Genomic DNA, 17017 nt, shown 5'->3' with positions numbered 1-17017 from the left:
CTCTCTACTTCTCTCTACCTCTATAAATAAAGAAATGCCTTCAAACTTGAAATATGGAATTTGTATTACATATTATACTCTAAACAGTCTCTGTTATTAGTTTGAGGAAAAATGTGTGCGCTAAATGATCTTGCATGTGAAAGGTTGTGTTGGCTCGCCAACTTCAAGCAAAGGTAAACAAGGTGATAGATGACACTGAAATCCCATTATACACATGAATAGGTCACAAAATGGAGGAGTCAAGCGAGAAGGAGAGGGACTTCACAGTTGCAGCCCAGAAGCATATGTGTTGCTTATTGACCGAGCAGAACAGCAGACAAAAACACACCGTCCAAAAACCACCCCATTCTTTAAAGCAGGTTCTGCTCCTCTGCCACCACTTTCTGTTCACGTGCCCTGAGACAAAGCCACTATTTGACGTTTTTGTGATCCTATATTGTGATGTAATGATGTATTACAGTGCCCCACTGAGAACACCTGATGACCTGGATCTGCCTCACATGGCTTAACCTAGCCTTCTAAGGGCTCCTAGGACTGCTTGAATAAGCAGTGCACTGAGCCGTGTTTTTCGTTGAAATGTAAGTAATTTTGGTACCTACTGTAAGCATGTGACAGTCTTAACCCTCAGTCGCACTAGACATTGGCATTTCACATCACCCTGCAAACTGTGTGTGATCGAGTCTGGTCTGGAAGATTGGCAATGAAAAATGTCCCCCATGTTAGTTCACCTACCAAATACAGTAAAAGCACAAAAGTGAACATTATATTAACTACATACCACAACATTGTGCTGCAGAGGTCAACACAGCCAAAGCGGTATCTCTGTTGGTAGAGGGTGCAGATCCACATCATAGATTACCAGAGTTGAACTTGACACACAATTTCACACACGCAGTTCTTTCACCCCAGAAGGCTGCATGTTAAATTTGCTCATCTCTTGATCGATAGCTGCATTACGCGTGTTGGGTTAGCTTTCGATTAGGCATTAGCTTTCATTTGCTAAGTTTACTTTTTAGGTGTACTTGCACAAAATTAACTTTTTCTGTTTCTGATGGCTTTAAATGTGTTATAAAGAGTGCTGCACCATTGTATTCATTTCACAAATGGGATAGTTTGGGGAAAGTATGGCCAAAGTGTAGGCAAAGCCATAAACCTATTATAAGGTGATGTGTTACTGTGATTTTACCACAGTTAAGATACGCATCACTTTTAAAAATGGTGACAAAATATAGTATGGTACTGTACAGAAACATTCAGTAAATAATTTAATGTATTAGTAGTAATTATCTCAGTTAACAATTCTTACTCCAGGCTGTGTAGTTTAAAAGTAGATTGCACAATAATGCAAAATTTATTTTTAGGTGTGTTCAGTAATGTGTGTGTGTGTGTGTATATACCTAATTTAGACTGCATGATTTTTAGCTTAGTTTTAACCTTGGTTGACCCTTTCTGACAAATTTTCACAGTAATCAAAAGAGCTTGATGGTGATCTAGTTGCATGAGAGAGGAAATGAGTCAATCTTTGACTTTCTGAGGTAACACTGATAAACACTCTTTAGGGGTCTAATCTGTGTTTGACTCATTGTCATAGCTGGAAGTAGGAGAAATCTGCATAACAATGAACTGGTCTCCAGTTACTGGCACGTGAGTAGTGTGTGTTTTGGCAGATAAAACTGTTGACCAAGCTGTTGTGTTTGATGTAGATAGAGAAGGCAGGGTGGGTTTTTGATAGACACATTGCATTTATGGGAAGTTGTTTTCTTTCTACATGCTTTCTCTTCTGTAAATGGTCAGGTGAACACTGTATATTCGCTGTATACCTAATATTTGATTCATGTCATTTTTACTGGAAAGCCTGCAGAGTAACTAACATGGCTGTGTAGAATATCAAATAAGAAAATCAAACAGAACGAATGAGTGTTTTTATTGTAAATGTACACACACATAAGTGTGTGTCTGGCTGGATTGATCACAGTTCTCAGTATCTCTCTGGAAGTGGATTATGCTTTTTTACCCCCCATTTCTGAGGACCATGTGCAATAGAGTGTTCAGGAAGCAATGAGAGCACTCAGGTGGTTAGTGAATGAAAGAAAAGGCCTGTTTTTGTGAACTCTCAGAGGGAAGAAGGGGTGGACAGAACTCCATGATAGGCCAAACAGAGTTACACAGGAACAATTCAGAGGCGAGTGCGATTCAGCTCATACATTTATTATTCAGTATACAGACTTCAGACTGAGTTGACAGTTTACTAGTTTCACCTAAAGGGCTGAAAGATAAATAATTTTCATATTGGTATCACAATTTAAAAACATGCAGTTTTCTAAGCATGATAATTGGTAGTTCAGTGTTCAAGCCTCCAATAAAAGTGGATCGCTGAACTTCTAGGCAGAAAATGACCTGGAGCTAAAAAAAAAAATTGTATTTTAATCTCAATAGAAAAAATTGAACCCACACTCACTGGCCATTTTATCAGAAACACATGTCATATACTGTGTAGTGAAAAATTGTTTGACTTTTAATTATTTATATTTTGTATTTTAATGCATATTTAGCACAGTGAATGGTTTAATTATATTTTTGAAGGAGCTATGTGAAAATGTAATTGCCCTTAACATTAATAACTTGTTTCATGATCTTTAGCAGCAATAACTGCTTGCAACATTTCATATAATTTAATATCACCCTTTCACGTTATGGAGGAATTTGAGCCCACATCTCTATTAGGCTTGAGTCAGGACTTTGACAGGACATCTACAAAATATTAATACTGTTCCTTTAGTCATTCAGATACAGATTTGATTTTCTGTTTTGGATCATTGTATTGCTGCTCAACCTATGGACAAATGAATAGGCACTCTCCCCTTCAGAATTCTCTGAACAGAATACAGAACAGAATTCATGGCTTCTTCATTAATAGCAAGTTGTTCAGGTCCTGAGGCAGCAAAACATCTTCACACCTTCCCACTACCACCACCATGTTTGAATGTTGCCATGATGTTCTTATTGTGAAATGCTGAACTTGTTTTACAGCAGATATTGAAAGTTGGAAAGGGTTATGGAAAAAAGTTACATTTCGGGCTGATCTGTCTAAAAAATTCAATTTTTTTGAAAATTGGACACAAGCCTTCAAGTTTCTTTTGGTTAACAGTGTTTTCTATTTTGCTGTTTGTCTATGAATGCTGCTTTTACCTTGCTCTTTCACAGTGTAGAGTCATTTTTTGGTCCACTGCAAACTGGCCTCTTTTTCATCTGGTGGCGCAGGGCAGACTTCATAATTCTGCAGGCAAAGTCTTCCGTGAACAGTCAGGTGTTTACACCCTACAGGTTTTTGGTGATCATTATTGAAGTTCTTTTTTCAAGGTAATTTTTTCTCTCCAGCACATTTGTTCTTTTCAGTTGACTGTTATTGCAGATTGCTAGGCTCTTTTTTCCCCTTGGGGAATTCTAAATTGCTGATTTTATTGGGCCCAGTGGCCTCCTGTGTGTGTGTGTGTGTGGCTGTGCATTGTACATTAAGCATTTGATGCTCATAACACGTTTAATGTTTCGCAGTGGTGGTCTTCAGTACCTCTCTTCCACATCCGTTTATCTATGTGTAATCCGACACACACATGTCAAGACCATAGTTTGGTTTCAGCAGGTGTGCTGAGTTTTTTCCTGCAGTTATGTAACTCCTTGAATACTTTACATTAGCACTTGAAACGTGTCTCTCCTTTTTTCCAGTCTCTCTTGGACTCTTGGATTCATGTCAAGCCATGCTTTATTGGTCCAGAGTGTGCTAGAACAAAAGCATTATGAATTGGAGGTTGAGCTGTGAGCAGTGATTTGCCAGCAGGTTTATGGCCGGTTGGCTTGTTCGGTGTTGGCTTACACCTATTTAGGGGATTTTAAAATGTCACGACTGTGTTGGACATGTGAGAGTCTGTCTCTGTGTGTGTGTGTTTGTGTATCCAGATTCAACTTGGAATTCTTGATGTTTTTAATTACTTTCTTGCAGTACTTTTAATATCTTGAAGAATAAAGAAATGGTTTCGTAAAAAAAATAAACAAAAACAAACACCATTTTCCACTTACCCCAGATGTAGTCCATCAAATGTTTGGTGTCTTAATTTTGCTTCTTTAGTTTAAGGGTAATGTTCAGAGTAATGTTCCTAACAAAGACTTGGTACCAAAGCTTTGCGCAAAGGTTCTGAGCACCTAAGCACATAACTAACCTTTTTTTTGCCAATAAAAACACCATATATAAACACAAAGTAATTCATATTTTCAATAAAGAAGTTGATATCTTGTGTGCTAGATTGATGAACAAAATTGGTTTTAGATTTCTCCTCATTCACATTTATCACCATGCACCTGCAGGCGTGCAAAAAACTGAATGCTGATTTTAAGTGAAAGTTGGGCAGTAGGTTCTCCGACAAGGAACTTGCTTGTCCGAAGTCTGTTCATGTGGTGAGGTAAACAAAACATAGAGGATGTAAAGTGGTTGTTGCAGTCTGCTAGCCAGTCAGTTTGGGCCCATTTTATGGATGTCTTTGAACACAAAGCTGATATAAAATGTGGGTTAATACTGCATGTTGAAGGATCCATGTTCTGTGTTTTTCTTGCATTTATTTTTTTTTAAAGGTCCACCTATAACATTTATGTGGTTTTATTTACAAAAAAATTTAAATTTCAAGGCTTGCACATGCTTTACCTTATACTGATTATATTAATGTTATATATTAATGTTATGTTTTACAAAAAACATCAATTCAGAACAGGCTGTTAAAACTGTACATACATTTTATATCAAAAAAGTGAGGAATATCGTTTTGGCCCTCTAAAATGTACTTTTCCTTTACGCTGTGTTATATTTGTACAATGTTGTTTGGTAAATTTACTTTGATGGACTGTTCACTTCCTTGTGGGAAACTCGTTCTTCCAGTAAAACCAAGGTCACTTGAAAGCAGTGTTACCAATGTTTCACCTCCCCCTCCTATCATCAAATTAAAAGGCTCTGAGACTCTGTGATACCATGTTTCACTCAGCAATCCATCTCAGTTCTTAAAACAAATCACATTTACTTTAAAGGGAACCCACCACTTTCTCAAAGTTTCTGCATAATTAAAGGGTTAAAATATGTTTAAATTCATACAAAATGATTTTGAATGCTCCATCCTAGAGATGCATACCAAGTCAGAATTGTTCACAATGGTGGTGAGGGGAACCAGACATATGAAGAGTCTAAAGTTAATACATGAAATGAATATGAATAATTTTTTTGAAAATCATGGATACTGTCTCCAAAAATAAAACTGTCTAAGCATTGGTCGTATCATCAGGAGATCGCAAGTTCGATCCCTGGAGATGCTACAGCCATCCGTGGCCAGGTGTCCAAGAGAGCACAATTGGCCTCTCTCTCTCTGGGTGGGTAGGATGCCCCCCCCCCCCCCTTCTCCCCCATCACTCAATGTGATGCTAGTTAGTGCAGGTGTCTGTTAGCTGTCATAACAGATCTGGTGGCCGGCGCTTTCCTCTGAGCACGGTCAGCTGTCCAGTGATGTTGCGTGAGCGGCAGTTCTCGGAGGAAGCCTGTGTTAGCCTTCACCCTCCTAGCATTGGTAGTATCATGTGACTGGGGGAGTCGTAACTAGTGGTGGAATGAGAGATGATTAAATGGGGAGAAAACTGGGTAAAAATCAAAAATAAAAAATGTACTTTTTGTGTGAGTATTTCACATTTGTTAACTGTCACTTCGGCAGTAAAGCTGATAGTTTCATTAATTTCTCTGTAATTAATTGTTGTCTTTGTATTTGTGGTTACTATAGAGTTCCGGTGTCATCGTTTGACGGAGACAGTATTTACGAGATGTTGCCTCCTCGAGTTGACCTGGAGAGCCGGAACTTGTTCGAGAACCACATTCATGCAGGCCAAGGGCTAATAAGACCACTGTGCAGAGAAGATCTCCTCCTTTATCGCGAGTATCTCAAAAACAGATACATGTGATTGTTAGTCACATGTTCCTTCATTGTCATTTCAACAGACAGTGGGTGGAAGGCTTTGTGTGATAGCACCTATTAATGTCTACACTGTAATTTAAATTTAGAGTTTCTTGATTTACTTCAGCTAGACCCTGGAAGGTCTTGGCAGAAATAGCATTTTTCACTAACGTTCCTTATTAAAAAAAATAGAATAACAATGGTTTCCCAGCACCCAAGGGCAAGTTTCCCAAATCCATTGAAGCTCAATGAATCATTGGTAAGTGGGCGAGTGACTGTCAGTCTGAATGCTCTCTCTACTGTCTTGTGATTATTATGCCATGTACCGTGATTGTACAAGTACAAATAGATCCCATAATAGTTTAGCAAGACAGTCTGGAGTTTAATTTTTAGATTAATTCTCTTTTTACTTCATCACATTCATTTTTTTTTTTTATATTGAAAGTGTTGATTTGTATAGCAGCACATAAATGGATATCGGACTTCATATCATGCTAGTCTATTTTGCATACCAGCTGTTCCTGATTCTTCAAATCATGCTGTTTTTTTCTTCTTTTTTAATATGTTGATTAAATTAATTAATAAGGCTACATGACCTTTACATTAGCCTTTCATAAAGTTGCTCAGTTCAGGGAGCTGCTTTTGTCCATTTTTTGTCCAAGTCATTTCACAACCGGTGTTAAGACAATTGACCCTTATTGGAATAAGCCTTTAAACTTGTCTATATGGGTTTATGTCAGTTGTCATGAAAAGTTTGTAAGTGTCATGTAGCCTAATGAAAGCAAATGAAAGCTTTCAATAATTTGTTCCCACTTAAATATAATGACTGTCTGGTCTTAGTTATACAGGCTGATGTATAGACCATTGCACCTCTTAACTTTTGTATTTTTAATTTGCCTTAATTATTTATTTTGTGTTGTTTATATTGTCTTCTGTTCACAATGCTTGTGTCTGATGTGTTTGTGTAAGTTGTCTTGGCTGAATGACCTCCTGTAAGTTCTGTGAAAACATTGCATTTATGTGTTTATTAAACACTTCTCTGAGAAATTTGAGTTTTGTGTTTAGTTAGTTTACGGTGACAAAGTTTTGGCTTGTTGTTACAGAGATGAGACTGACAGCTTGCTCTGTCTTGCTGTTTGCCCTTTCTCTCTCTCACACACCTTCATTATCCATCTATTGATCTTTCTGTTTGTCCCCCTTTGCCTATTATCATCTCTCTGCTCTCTGTTTTTCCTCCATCACAATCTCAGCAGTCCCCTTTATGTGCTTCTTCTATTTTTTCTTTCTCTATTGCTCTGTCTATTCCGTTCCTATTCTTGCTCTTTTCATCTTTCTTTCATCATCTTTTTCTCTCACTTTTCTCACACTCTCCGTCCCTTTTTCTTATCTGCATTTCTCTTGCTATCCTTTTTTCTTTCTTTTTACTATTCTTTCTTGCTCCCTTTTTCACTTGCTCTATTCCTTTCTTATTCTTTCTTCCTGTCTGTCTCTTTCTGTGTCTTTTTCATCTCTCTGTGTTGCTTTCTCTTCCTCTGCATCTCTCATTTCTCTCTCTGCATCTTTTATTTTTCTTGTTATTTTTCTTATTTCTTGCTTTCTCTATTCCTTCTGTTCTATCTTTTTTTCTGTTTTCACTGTTTTGCCGTGTCCATGTCTTTCTTACTTTCTCTGTCTCACTTTCTGCATCTCTCTCTCTTTCATTTTTCTTCTATCTGCATCTCTTCCTTTCTCGTTTCTCTCCCGTTCTCTCTGCATCTATCTGTCTGCCTCTCTCTGTTTTGCTTTCTCTCATTGGTCTCTCTTGTTTTCTCTCACCTGTCTCTCTTTTTTGCTTTCTCTCATATTTTTCTTTTGCTTTCTCTTGTCTCTCTCTTTTGCTTTCATCTTTCTCTTTTGCTTTCTCTCCTCCGTCCCTCTTTTGCTTTCTATCTTCTGACTCTTGTTTTCTGTCTCTTTTACTTATTCTCATGCCTCTCTTTTGCTTTCTCTGTCTGCTCTCATTCTCTCTGTTTTTGCATCCGGTTTATTCTCACACGTTTTTCTGTATCTCTCCTCTTGCCCTCTATTGTTTGCTGTGTCTCTTTGTGCTTCTGTGTTTTTCTCTCTCTTTCTCTTTTTCCATCTTTCTTTCTCTTTCTGTGTTACTCACCGTCTCTTTCTTTGTCTCTTTTTGCATCTCTGTGCCTCCCATTTAATGTTCTGCATCTTTCTTCCCCTCTGTTTCTCTCTCTCTCACACACACTCACACACACACACTCACTATCTCTCTCTCTCTCTCTCTCTCTCTCTCTGTGCTAACAGGCATTGAAGGTGAGGGTAGTGTAGTTGGCCTTATCTCTTTTTCAATCCCTGATTTCTTTGGCCATGTGCCTCGTGAGTGTGGGCGCAGAAGCCTCAGCACGCCGCGGAAACGAGAGCACAGGAGGATCACATGGCTCTCCATAGCAGAAAACGCTTTCTCACAAAAATTAACAGGTGAACACACACTCACCTTCAGTCAAACCGAGACACACAAAGACACACAGCCTTAACACTTAGACACTGGTACAGCACTACACACAGCTGCTTTCTCCTGCTCTGTGGTCATCACACATGACACTGCTATTAGCAGTTATTAGGCATACATTAAACCCCAGGAAATAATGACCTGTGAGACAGAAAGGGAAAAAATAGACAAAAACCTGTTTTCAGCCATGCACATTTTCTAAGAGACAGAAAACGTGTGTCCATTTATGTGTGTGCACGTGTTGGTCTTGTACATAGTGTGAGTGATATGGTGACTCAGGGGAGAATAGCATGTCTTAAAACAGCAAAAATAGTAATTTGAGCTGAAGTAGGTCTGAATCTTTAGTGCTGTTTTCTGAGGTGGCCAGTGTGAAAGAAAGCACTTCTCTAACTTGGGCTTTGCACAAAAGTGTCTGTAACTCTGACCATTGCTCAGTCTCAGCTTCATAACCTGCGAGTTCAGTTCAGTGGGCTGCGCCAATAACAGTTCAGTCTCACGGCAAGAAGCACCAGTTTCAGATTGTCATTCTCTATTCTGTTCACTGATGAAGGTGTTTCCTGGTGTTTATGGAGCTGGAATAAAGCAAAAGGGATTGATGGTCCTGAGATTGGTCTCTCCAGTGGCTTCTACTGCCTTCACTTACAAATGCATAAGACTTGACTGACACTATTTTCTTTCTCAATGTTAGCTCCTTCTTTTTGACCCCATTGCCCCCCTTACCTTTTTTCCCTCTTTTCTTGAATGTATTGTACCAAAACCGCTCAGTTTAAGCTCTGAATCACCTGTTTGTGTATGTATTTGAGAGAGGAAGAGGAAGGAGGCAGGACTTGCATAAGCACATGTTTTTGTTGTTTTGCCTCTTTTCCACAGGTGTCATAACAGGAAGAGCACGGAACTCCTAGGTGTCAGCATTAATCACATGATCCTATTTTTTTGTTTTCTTACTTTCCTTCTTTCTTTCATTACTTCTTGTTTACTTCACTTTCTTTCTTTCTTTCTTTCTTTCTTTCTTTCTTTCTTTCTTTCTTTCTTTCTTTCTTTCTTTCTTTCTTTCTTTCTATACTTTCTTTCTTTCTTTCTTTCTTTCTTTCTTTCTTTCTTTCTTTCACCCACCTCAGACCCGGACTTGCCCTTCACTTTCTCCTTTTATTCTCTGTCTGTTTACTTCTTGATCTCATTTGTTTACCTAGAACCCTTCTTTTTAAGCACCCTGATCCCTGGAGTAAGTGAATGAAACTCCTGTGGTTGCCAGGATACAAAGAGATGGAGTTGCTCAGGTTAACTAGCTCTTTGACACGTGGGAGGAGTCAAATATTAACTCATTCATATTCACATACTCATGTACAGTTGTGAACAAAAATTGCAAACTCTTAATAATTAAATGGGTTTCTGTATATCAAGTTTCAAAGATGTGACCTACATACAGAATTATTTAAAATAAACATTTTTCATGTCATGTGCAGTATGATATGAAAGTCTTGACATTGAGTATTCAGTTGCTCAAAAACACCAACAAATAAACAATCCTTTGAGCTTAACCATCTCCAAATGTTCCATTTCTAAAAAAAAACAAGTATTTACAGTTTTGTTTTACATCGAAAAATCAGGAACCAACCTTGTATTATTGTAACTGTACTGTCCAATCTGACCCCAGAATTAGGATCAGATTGTGCAATCATAGGAGTTTTAGATTGAGTCATAGTGAAGATTTCCAGGAGAATTTAGTGCCTTACTTCCTAGGCAAATGAACAGAATATGGAAAAAGGCCATTTTCAAGCTGTTGGGCATAGCTGCCAATTTGAAGTTTTGATAATTGAATTGATTATAAATCAATGTACTACTAAGTAATCTATTATATTCCTGCTCATAATAAATAAATGAATAAACAAAACTATTAATCACATAATTTGGCAAAGAACACTAAATGTCCATTGCTGATCCAGTGTTTCTTCTGAAATCAATGGTATCGATAGAGTTTTCCTCTACTTCTCTGAAAAGGCCTTACCTTAGATGCTGTAAGAATGTACTGGTATCATCCACAAGAGCATTAGTGAGGTCAGCTACTGATGTTGGATAATTGGTTCTGAATCCAGGATGCTCTCCAACTCATCCCAAAGGTGCTCAATCACTCCAGAGAACACAGTTTCACACCTCCATACCCTAGTGCTGGTAGGCGTTGTATGCCTCTAGTCTTGGGCATATATTCAGCTGCTCCAGAATGTCACCTTATATGGCAGTGATCTCTATGAAGACTATTCAAGCTGGGTGTGCACAATTTAACATTAAAATAGCTGAATTAATTTACTAAAAGGGATGTTTAGATACTTCTTAAAATATAGTGTACATAACTAACTAGTCTATTTTGTTTGTGTATGGGACAAACTTCGCAGGTTTTATTATGCTGTTCTCATTTAAGTTAATGAAGTGTCCGATAAAGTCCAAATTGACCCTGCTTGAATGCCTTTTGATGGGAATTGCCTTAAAATTGCCTGACCAAGACAATGGCTCCTACGTTCTTTCCAGAGAAGGGAGAAAGCATTAGAGACCTAAGAAGATGGAAAGAGCGTAGGAGAAAAACAGGCAGGGAAAGAGATGACTTCCGCTACCAGAATCTCCTTCGGAAGAGAGAAAAGTCTGAAGCATGGTGAACTGATATTATGAAGAGTGCTCTGATACTCTACCAACAGTAAGAACTGCATTGTTCGAAAGAAATAAAAAGCTCTATTCACTTATACTGTGGAACCAAGAGAAGAGATTGTCAATGCTAGATAGGGGAATTTAGGTTCATTTTGCTGATAAACCTCAACTTTGTGATGTCCATTGGTATCATTACTAGGTTGGCAACCAGTCAGATTTTTTTTAAAGATTGAATTAAATCTTGTTAGGAGATTTCATTTTCCTTATTTGAGGTTGGATTTCTCTCTGTGATGCTCTTATCAGCTGTAAAATGATCACTAACACGTGCCTAGGTGCTCTTTTTCCTTCGTTTTGTGTGCTCAAAGCCTGTCTTTTTAAAATGAGACCTTACGTTTAGCTTGTGGACACAAAAAAATCATGTGACTGACAAAGGAAAGTACAAATCTTTCATAAAGTTTATTGTTTTTCCACTATTGCCCATCATCTAACTAGTGTTAAATATTTTATTAGGTAACCAAAACAATCAGTTAGGTCAGGGACTAAATTTGATTGATGTGTACGGTCCTATGCAAAAGTTTAAACACCCCTTGGTCAAATTCCATGTTTTGTTGATGTTCTAAGTGAAAATAAGTTAACACATTGTAATGTTTGTGAGCGATGAGATGGACACATATGCAGAGATAAGCAAGATTTATTAAGGGCAGATCCATACTCAGGGTCAAGAGCGTCCAGGTTCAGGCAACCAACATGGAGAGATTGGGGTACAGACATGAGAACACAGGACTAAACAAAAAACAGAGACTAGGACAAATAATGGAGGCAGGAGGAACGAACACCAAACAATATCAAACACTACCAAACAATACAAACAGCTCAAACATAAACAAAGACCAGCACTAGACTAGGGAACACACAGGGCTTAAATACAAACAGGGATAACAAGGGATAACAGGACACAGGTAGAAAACACAGGTGAGTCAGAAAACAAGGGGGCCAGACTGGGTAGGAATCAAAACAAAGAAAGCACATGGACTAGACCAAAACAAAAAAAAAAGCACACAGAAGACTGAGAGGGGCCGTGACAACACCCCCTCAAGGCGCACGGCTCCGAAGCGTGCCAAACAAATACAAAACCAAACACAGACGCAAGGGACCAAAAACAGGGACAGTATTAAACTAAGCAGGGACAGGACACAGAACACAAGGAACAGAAGACGGAACAGGCACAGAAATGGGAACAGAAGCAGAAGCAGAAACTGAAGCAGAGACATGAGAATGTGGAACAGAGGCCAAGGGCAAAGACACAGCACCAGACACAGGAACAGATGAAACACAAACAGAACGAGGACGAAACAAGGGCCAGGAGGGAGGACGAGGAGGCATAACACAAAATGATGCTGAATGAGGGATGACAGAAGGCACAACAAGACGAGGAACACAAGAATACAACACGGACCACGCAAAAAACAAGGGAACCGGAACCAAAATGGACACAGGCACAGAAACTGACACACACACAGACTTCGGGACAGAAACGGAAGGAGAGACAAGAACAGGAACCACAACAGGAATGGGCACAGACACAATAGTAGGGAATAAAACGACACCAGAAACAGAGGAGGGCAAAAAAAGGGACAGAAAAAACAGGGGACCCAGAAGCAGAACAGGAGGCCAACGAGGAGCAACAGACACAGGCGGAACAAAAGGTCCACAGGGAGCAACAGACACAGGCAGAACAGGTGGCACATGGGGAGCAACAGACACAGGCACAACAGGAGGCCCATGGGGAGCAGCAGACCATCCATGCAGCGTCATCCATGGAGGCAGGCGGGCCTGCAGCGGCGTCCACGGAGGGCGGCAGGTCCAGAGGCGCAGCGACGGGCAGCGGGTCCGGAGGTGTGTGCGTGCCGCGTCCACGGGAACAGGCGTGCTGTGGTTAACGGCCACGGGATCAGGAACTCGGGCGGTGGACTGCTGCACCAACCTGGAGGAACAAACAGAAACCGAACCCTCTCAGCCACCCCCAAGGCTCACCCGAAATATGGGAAGCTCGCAGTGGCAATTGAGAATGAGCCAAGTACCAAATAAAGGGTTTCTGAATGTTCCTTCTGTCTCACCATGTCATGCGCTACAGGTCGCTCCTCCCTGCAGCATTGCTTAAGATGGGTGGACCCAAGGCACTTACCTGGGATCTCGTCGTCATAATACAAGACAGGATGGTCCTTCGCCTTCTTACAGGAACAACAAGATGCCCTTGTACCCTCAGTGCCAGGGGATTTGCTGTCTCCGGTTTGATGCTGTTGGGACATGTCCAACTCAGGCTGCTTGGAAACAGATGACGTTTCGTCCCAACGGAACAACCGCACAGCTTTCTCACTGCGTCCTTGGTCGGCTGGTCTTTCTGTAACGTTTGGGAGCGATGAGACAGACGCATATGCGGAGATAAGCAAGATTTATTAAGGGCAAATCCATACTCAGGGTCAAAAAGGTCCAGGTTCAGGTAGCCAACACGGAGAGATTGGGGTACAGACATGATAACACGAATACAGACTAAACAAAAACAGAGACTATGACAAATAATGGATGCTGGAAGAAAGAAGACCAAACAGTATCAAACACTACCAAACAATACAAACACCTCAAATATATCAAACAAAGACCAGCACTACACTAGGGAACACATAGGGCCAGACTGGGTAGGAATCAAAACAAAGAAAGCACATGGACTAGACCAAAACAAAATGCACATGGAAGACTGGGAGGGGCCAATAGTGACACACATTCTCTACAGGGCAGATACTTAAATATGCCATAGTTAGTGCTCAACTTTGTATTTGCAAAGTTTAATATATTTTGGGGGGGGGATAAAACATACAATATTATATATAAAAAGCCACAGTTTGCATGTGCCTGTATCAGGAGGAAATTGTTGGGAACTATTCAGAATACCCATATATGTATTTGTTCTGTTTTTGCAAAATAGAACACAACAAATAGAACACCTCAATTTTGTAAGAAGGAGTTTGTTACTGGTTATGCAGCTTCTAACTCTTCAGTAGTAAACAAGCCTTAGGTATTACTGTGCTAATGCTTTGCAACTATGTAGTGATATTTTACAATATATCCCTGTACTTCAGCCTCCAAGAGTACAAAGGCAAAATAGTACCAGAAAGCAGGGAATTATGTCAATGACAATGTAGTTGCAAAATGTATAAATAAGGTCTATCCATGCCATTTTACTAACTATTTATTTATAACATAATCTGAAAGAGGGGTGCCCAGTATACCTGTATATTTCACCTTTAGTCCATAGGCATTATTGTGGAGTTGGTCTCCCCTTTGCAGCTATAACAACTTCCACTCTTCTGGGAAGCTTTTGGATTTTTGAGTGTGTCTGTGAAAAATTTTGCCCATTCACCCAAAAGAGCATTTGTGAGGTCAGAAACTGATGTTGGATGAGAGGGCCTGGCTCACAATCTGCACTCTAGTTCATCGCAAAGGTGTTATAAGGGATTGAAGCTATGCAGGCAAGTGAAGTTTTTCACCCAAACACCCCCAGCCATGCCTTTATGGACTTTGCTTTGTGCACTGGGACTCAGTCAAGCTGGAACCAAAAAGGGCCTTCCCCAAACTGTCCCCCCAAAGTTGGAAGCAATGAATTGTCCAAAATGTCTTAGTATGCTGAAGCATTAAGATTTCCCATCACTGGAACTAGGGCCTAGGCCAACCTCTGAAAAAGGACCCCATAGCATTATTCCTCCTCTGCCATAATTTACGGTTGGCACAATGTAGTCAGAGAGGAAACACTCTCATAGCATTCGACAAACCCAGACTCGTCAGATAGAGAAGCATGATCTGTCACTCCACAGAGTATGTTTCCACTGCTCCAGAGTTCAGTGGTGGCAGGCTTTATGCTACGCCATCCAATGCTTGGTATTGTGCTTGGCAACATAAAACTGGCATGCAACTGCTCAGCCATGGAAACCCATGCCGTTCATGCACCTAAGCTCTCAGCAGCCCCGCTCTGTAACTTTATGTGGTCTGAAATTTCATGGCTTAGTTGTGCAGTTTCTAAACACTTCCACCTTTTAATTTCCAGGAGAGAATATATTTCACAAACTGACTTGCATTAATTCTATTACAGTACCACACTCAAATTCAATGAGCTCTTTAGAAAGACCCATTCTTTCACAAATGTTTGTAAGGGCTGCATGGCTGCGTGGCTACGAGCTTGATTTTATATACCTGCGATAATGGGACTGAATGCAACACATGAATTCAGTGATTCAGAAGGGTGTCCCAGTAATTTTGTCCATACAGTGTAGATCTCCAGGATCAGAGACCATTGGGAACCCCTGATCTGAAGCAAAGATATAAAGATTTTAGCATATATTTGTTGAAACAGATTTGGTGCCCATTCAGCATGTGTTAGCACCATTAGCCTGGCAGCTCCAGTTCTAAACTAAAGAAGCAAAACTCGGACACCAAACATGTTTTGGCTGATTGACGGCATTAGGGGTAGGCAGAAAATCATGTAAATTAGATTTTTATCAAACTGTTCCAGTAAATAAATTTAGATCTCTCAGTCTGTCTAAAATACAGAAACATTAATGGCATCAAGCTGCGCAACTCTAGGATGAACAGCGTTTGCCACAAATGTGTTTTCCAAATGTTGCCCACAGAAGCATGAACTCAGTGAACTCACCTAGTCTGATTGTCATTAAGCATAATATACTTGTTTACTGCGGATCACTAAAACAGAGCACAGAGACTGGTAGATATTGATTAATGGTGCAATAAGAATAATTGTAAAGTGGAGATTACTTGGCCAATCATGCTTTAACATCACTTTTTGGCTGCTTGTGGCTTTATTCTTTCTCTTATAATTACTTTCACACAAAGACAGAAGGCTTAAGTTGTGTCTCTGTGGGATCTTCGAGCTGGACAGTAAAAAACAAAAGGCCACTCTGTAAACCAATGTGATGTATTTAGGAAGAGCCTCCATATAGTCATATGGAAATGTTTGAGCACCCCTGCTATAATGTTTTATTGATGTAAAAACATGCACAAGAGAACATACTGCTCATTACTGTTTATTTGCAGAATTTAAGATATTGAGTTGAAAAATGTTATTGTGCAAATGTTATCGCATATTTTCTCCTTCATGTTTATTTTTTTCCAATATGTTAAACTCTTGCACTAAAATTAGAAGAAAATGCCCTATTAAATTGTGTTCTCTGTAGAGGACGTGTTAACTTAATTTCACTTGGAAAATCAACAAAATGTATCATTTCATGATGAATGAACCAATAGAAATGCTTTAAAAACACTTGGAACAAAACCTTTTTACATTGTCTTGCATTGAAAGGTAAGAGTGTTTTTGCCCTCTCCTGTAAAGTTAATTTTAATTAAAGTTAATAAAAGGCCATTTGCAGAGTCGACCACAGACGACCAAATTAAGTTTTGATATTGGAATTAATACTAAATCAATCTACTGGTAACTAATCTATTGTTGGCTAGCAATCTTCAGACTGTTGCTGAATAAACAACACCTTTAATCACTTTAGTCAAAATAATAGTCATATTATTTGTACATTATCATATAGAAAAGTAGCAAGAGAGAATGACAAATATTGTTCTACACAAAATAATCAGCATTATTAAATAAATATTATAAGATTTTTTCATTAGTAGTAGTAGTGGTAGTAGTGAATGAGATACTCCTCTACACCTTCATTTCTAGCAGGATTGATCACTGTAATGGTCTCCTGACTGGACTCCCAAAAAAGACAAACAGCTTTATTTGATTCAATATGCAACTGCATGAGTTCTCACTAGGAGTAAATTGAGGGAACACACCATGAGTTCTAAATAGAATTATTTCATAAATAAATGG

At 39.3% G+C, this 17017-nt stretch overlaps 1 protein-coding gene across 1 annotated transcript in view; it reads left to right on the top strand.

The window, feature by feature from the left end:
- The window catches only part of fig4a (FIG4 phosphoinositide 5-phosphatase a), an 86960-nt gene extending 79935 nt beyond the window's left edge, over positions 1 to 7025 (top strand). Inside the window, exon 24 of the mRNA XM_017723833.2 lies at positions 5808 to 7025. Coding sequence (XP_017579322.1) covers positions 5808 to 5985 — 178 coding nt within the window. The 3' untranslated portion in view covers positions 5986 to 7025. The remainder of the gene's footprint in view (positions 1 to 5807) is intronic.
- Positions 7026 to 17017: the final 9992 nt, after the last annotated feature.

Source organism: Pygocentrus nattereri, chromosome 4, assembly GCF_015220715.1.
Source record: "Pygocentrus nattereri isolate fPygNat1 chromosome 4, fPygNat1.pri, whole genome shotgun sequence".
Lineage (NCBI taxonomy): Eukaryota > Metazoa > Chordata > Actinopteri > Characiformes > Serrasalmidae > Pygocentrus > Pygocentrus nattereri.
This window is presented reverse-complemented; position numbering and strand designations above follow the sequence as displayed.